This window comes from Panthera uncia (genome assembly GCF_023721935.1).
Source record: "Panthera uncia isolate 11264 chromosome C1 unlocalized genomic scaffold, Puncia_PCG_1.0 HiC_scaffold_4, whole genome shotgun sequence".
Taxonomy (NCBI): Eukaryota; Metazoa; Chordata; class Mammalia; order Carnivora; family Felidae; genus Panthera; species Panthera uncia.
This window is the reverse complement of record NW_026057585.1, coordinates 54,740,319-54,744,866: the sequence shown is the minus strand read 5'-3', so window position 1 is coordinate 54,744,866 and position 4,548 is coordinate 54,740,319. Positions and strand designations below refer to the sequence as shown.

Genomic DNA, 4,548 nt, shown 5'->3' with positions numbered 1-4,548 from the left:
TTGCTCGTCTGATCTCTCCTTTTGGCCAGTGTCACATGCTTTTCAGGTGGCCCTCTGTGTTTAGAGAAGTACAGTTACCTCCAAAGAACTAAATGAAATCAACTAGACACGCAAAGGTTCATGGTGTGCACACTGACACAATCAAGCCTAGTAGGCTCAGTAAAGCCATAGGCTTTACACAGTTACGTCACAACCATAGCAAGGAACAAAAGGAGGCACTGGTGCTCATCCACAGGATGGTCTTCGTTGGATTCTACCATTTCTGTGGCAGGTACCTGAACTTCAGGCAATGAGGAGTAAATACGTCTCAACCCCCCCCCCCCCATAACAAATAAGTTCCCATTTACCCACACAATGTTTTACCAACAATGCTTTCCCAAAGAGGCACACTCGTAGTTTCAGTAACTGAGAGCTATTGCTTTTCTGTTAGTTTTCCAGGCTACACTTGACTGTACTCTTAAGCCTACTGGTCGGCCCTGCAGCCTCCTGGATTACAGGGACAGACCTAATCAGAGAGGAGGTATTTGTCTAAAGTTAAGTAGAGAGCAGATTTATGACCCAGAAGGCAAGGAACTCTCCTAAAGGAGAGGCTGCATTATTTATCTGCTTATTGCCTCAATTCAATTGAGGCTGATTTACCCAGTGGCCTCTGGGAGCAGGTCCAGAGCACAAATACAATAATAGCATCAAATAAGAAACAGCAGATTCGAAGGCAAAATCTTCCACAAGGGAGATGGAAGGAAACCAAAGGAGTCTGGAGACTGAGCAGCCATCCAGGATGATAGATTTAATAGGTGCTTTCCTAAACTAGCCCTATGGGTTATCTCTCTCTCTCTCTCTCTCTCTCTCTCTCACACACACACACACACACACACACACACACCTGCTCTACCTGCCACCCACCACTGTGTTCCTTCTCCTCCCAGTGTAATAGGAATGCTGGACCTTGTATGAGGGAGTTGATCCAATATGCCAGCAGACCTGTGCTCACATTTGGCCCTGCTCTTCTTAATTCTACCTGGTGACAGGTATGCAGGACCTCAGAATTCCAGGCATTGGGCCAGGGCAAGAATTAATTAAGAGGACCGTCTCTGCTCAAAATGAGCTTCAGATCGGATAAATGAACACATAGCCAAACTGGCTGGATTTGAATCCTGGCTCTGTCATTTCCTACTTCTGGGAACATTACTTAATTATTTAATTTCCTGATGCCTCAGTTTCTCCATTTGTAACGTGGTGATAATAATACCTAACTGACAGAGTCATTGCGGTTGTTAGCATGAATGCCGTAGAAAGAATACAGCGCAGGGACTTGAGAAAGGCAAGATAGGCTGGTGCTGAGTGAGGCAGGGGAGGATCTGCTGAAGGTGTGCTCATTCCTTGGAATATTTAGCTTTGTGTTAGAATGACAGCCTCAAGAGTCCAAGAAGATAATTCTGGGGAAACCAGGAAAAGGAGTCAGGGGAGAAGAAAAAAGTAAGATATATAGGCTCAGAGCTACCTAGGATTCCCTACAGAGTCTGAAAGCATGCCAGATCACTAGACCCTTGGAAATGACCTGCAAACAGTTGTGAGCCTAAGACACACACAGATGCAAGAAAGGGGATCGGAAGGGGACTAGGGAAGGGGGGAGATGCCACAGTGGTTATCTTGAGGAACACAGTGAAGTGCAGCAGGTGAGCTAACCAATCAGAGATATTTAAAGTGAGGAAGAGGGGCGCCTGGGTGGCTTGGTCGGTTGGGCGTCCGACTTCGGCTCAGGTCATGATCTCATGGTCTGTGGGTTCGAGCCCCGCATCGGGCTCTGTGCTGACAGCTCAGAGCCTGGAGCCTGTTTCGGATTCTGTGTCTCCCTCTCTCTCTGCTCCTCCCCTGTCCATGCTCTGTCTCTCTCTGTCTCAAAAATAAATAAACGTTAAAAAAAAATTTTTTTTTAAATGAGGAAGAAAAGGCCAAAACCTTATATTCGTTTTCTGAAGGAAATAGGAAAAACAGAAACTATAGAGAAAGTGACCCAAAACACAGCCAGAAGGAAGGGAGATTTAATGAGCCAGCCTCTTCAGAAGGCTTAAGACAGCGACCAAGCTTTTTCCCTCTTCAGCCTTTATTTTGTGAGGTGGTTGTGCCTGAGGGAGGGGTGCCTTTGTTGAGCTAGTTGTGGGTAATCACGTGGAGCACAGCGGAGGGCGGGGCGGCGGTTGCTGAGCTGAGCTGGGACAGATGAGGCAGGCAGGAATGACAGGCCCCCAGGGCATTAAGAGAATTAGCTTGTGTTCTGTGGGACCACTTCCATGGATGCACTGAAAAGGCAGCTCTCTGGGGAGAAAGGCAGACTCTTGACATATACAGTGACTACATTTGGAAAGAAGGAAGAGGCAGGGCTGGAGTTGCCGTCTGGTCCCTAAGTCCTGTGCTGGTTAAAGGTCATGTGATTCAGGGGGATTATAGGCACTCCTGTTTCCTGACATTTGTGATCTGGAAAAAGCATTTCATTAGAAAGTCAGGAGATCCGGATCTCCTCTATAACCTTGAGCATGTTTCCTGGACAGGGGAAGAAGGGAATATTTATGAAGACATTTGTTGTGCAAGATAGTTATTACTTAACAACTTTGCATGCATTATCTCAGTTAGCCTTTTACCAACCCTATGAAGTAGGTATTTATACCTGCTTATAGCTGAGAGGCAGTAGACCGTTTGCAAAAACAGCCACAATCATACCCCACTCTTGGACACTCCCCTCCCACATTGACCCTGAGCTTGGCCTTGTGACTTGCTTTGACCAGTGGGTCAACAGCAAATGTGACAAATGCAGAGACTTGAAAATTGCTGGCACTTTGAGGTGTGTCTGTTCTTTAAAAAAAAATTTTTTTTTTAATGTTTACTTATTCTTGAGAGAGACAGAGACAGTGTGAGTGGGGGAGGGTCAGAGAGAGAGGGAGACACAGAATCTGAAGCAGGCTCCAGGCTCCAAGCTGTCAGCACAGAGCCTGATGTGGGGCTCGAACTCACAAACTGTGAGGTCATGACTTGAGCTGAAGTTGGACACTTAACCGACTGAGCCACCCAGGTACCCCTGGGGTTTGTCCGTCCTTGCCGTGCTTGCTGTGCTTCGGCCACTGTGTGAATAAGCCCCAGCTAGCCTGCTGGATGATGAGAAACACATGGCCAAATCATTACCTGTGCCCCAGGTGACATGGAGTCAACCACCAGTGATGTAAATATGTCCATTCTAAATCATCCGGCCAAGTCACCCAGAAGACCACAAACACATGAATAAGCCCAGCACATATCAAATATCAGAGTAGAACAATGGTCCAGACAACCCACAGAATATTTTGGGAAATAGTCAGTCTTTATTTTAAGTCAATGAATTTTTGACTGGTTTGTGACACAGCAAAGTTAACTGATACATGAGGGGACTGAGACTCAGAGGAGTTAAATGACAGGGAGAGTCACCCAGGTATAAATGAAGGCTCTTTCACCATATTGTGCCTCTTTCTCAGACATCAAGTTCCTTATCCTTAAAATGAGGGTAACAAGGGGCACCTGGGTGGCTCAGTTGGTGAAGTGTCTGACTTTGGCTCAGGGCATGATCTCACGGTTCATGGGTTCGAGCCCCACGTTGGGCTCTGTACTGACAGTTCAGAGCCTGGAGCCTGCTTCGGATTCTGTGTCTCCCTCTCTGCCTCTCCCGCGCTCACACTCTGTCTGTGTCTCTCTCTCTCAAAAAGAAACAAACATTAAAAAAAAAAAAAAATGAGGGTAATGGGTGAGGGCATGCTGCTGCCTTCTCCGTGCTTGGAAGAGGTGAGAAAACTGTCCAAAAATTACACAAGTGCGACACAGACGTGAAACTTTTCATCCTCTACCACCTTCTGCTGTTCATACCTGAAATACATGGTTGGGGTCTCCCAGCACTGTCTATTTGGGGAATGTCTCTTGTGGGTCTCCCTTAGGCTGTTTCCAGGATCTGTGAAGGCAATCCCTTTCCAACCCAAGTACTCGCTTTAGACCAGGGAGTACAGAGCGGCCTGCCTACCATCTGTCTTCTCCATCTTAGGGAACGCAGACTGTCAGTCTCTCAGGCACTCTTCATCCAGGAAGTCTGTAAAACTCGTTGGAGAGTCCTAAAAGGAAGGACAGGAAAGTGGAGTCTTATTACCTACAGCTAGAATAAGTATGGAGGCAACATAACACCAAAGATCTCCTATCCCAGCATTTCTCCCAGGGATACCCATGAGCTTCACACTCCCTCCTACAGTGTGTCCAATCCTGGGCATGACTTCACAGGATGTTAGCAATGGTTAACAACAAAGGAAGCATTTGGCCCAGCCTGCTCTCTTGGCAGATGAAGAAACTGAGGCTCAGAAGTCAATTGCTCTCAGGGCACCTGGGTGGCTCAGTCAGTTAACGAGTCTAACTCTTGATTTCGGCTCAAGTCATGATGTCACGGTTCATGAATTGTGAGCCCCATGTCAGGCTCTGCGCTGACAGCATGGAGTCTGCTTGGGGTCCTCTCCTTCTCTCTCTCTCAAAATAAATAAATAA

At 46.9% G+C, this 4,548-nt stretch overlaps 1 protein-coding gene across 1 annotated transcript in view; it reads right to left on the bottom strand.

The window, feature by feature from the left end:
• KANK4 (KN motif and ankyrin repeat domains 4) overlaps window positions 1-4,121 on the bottom strand; it is a 31,472-nt gene extending 27,351 nt beyond the window's left edge. Inside the window, exon 1 of the mRNA XM_049618580.1 lies at window positions 4,040-4,121. Within this exon, the coding sequence (XP_049474537.1) occupies window positions 4,040-4,055 (16 nt within the window). The 5' untranslated portion in view covers window positions 4,056-4,121. The remainder of the gene's footprint in view (window positions 1-4,039) is intronic.
• Window positions 4,122-4,548: the final 427 nt, after the last annotated feature.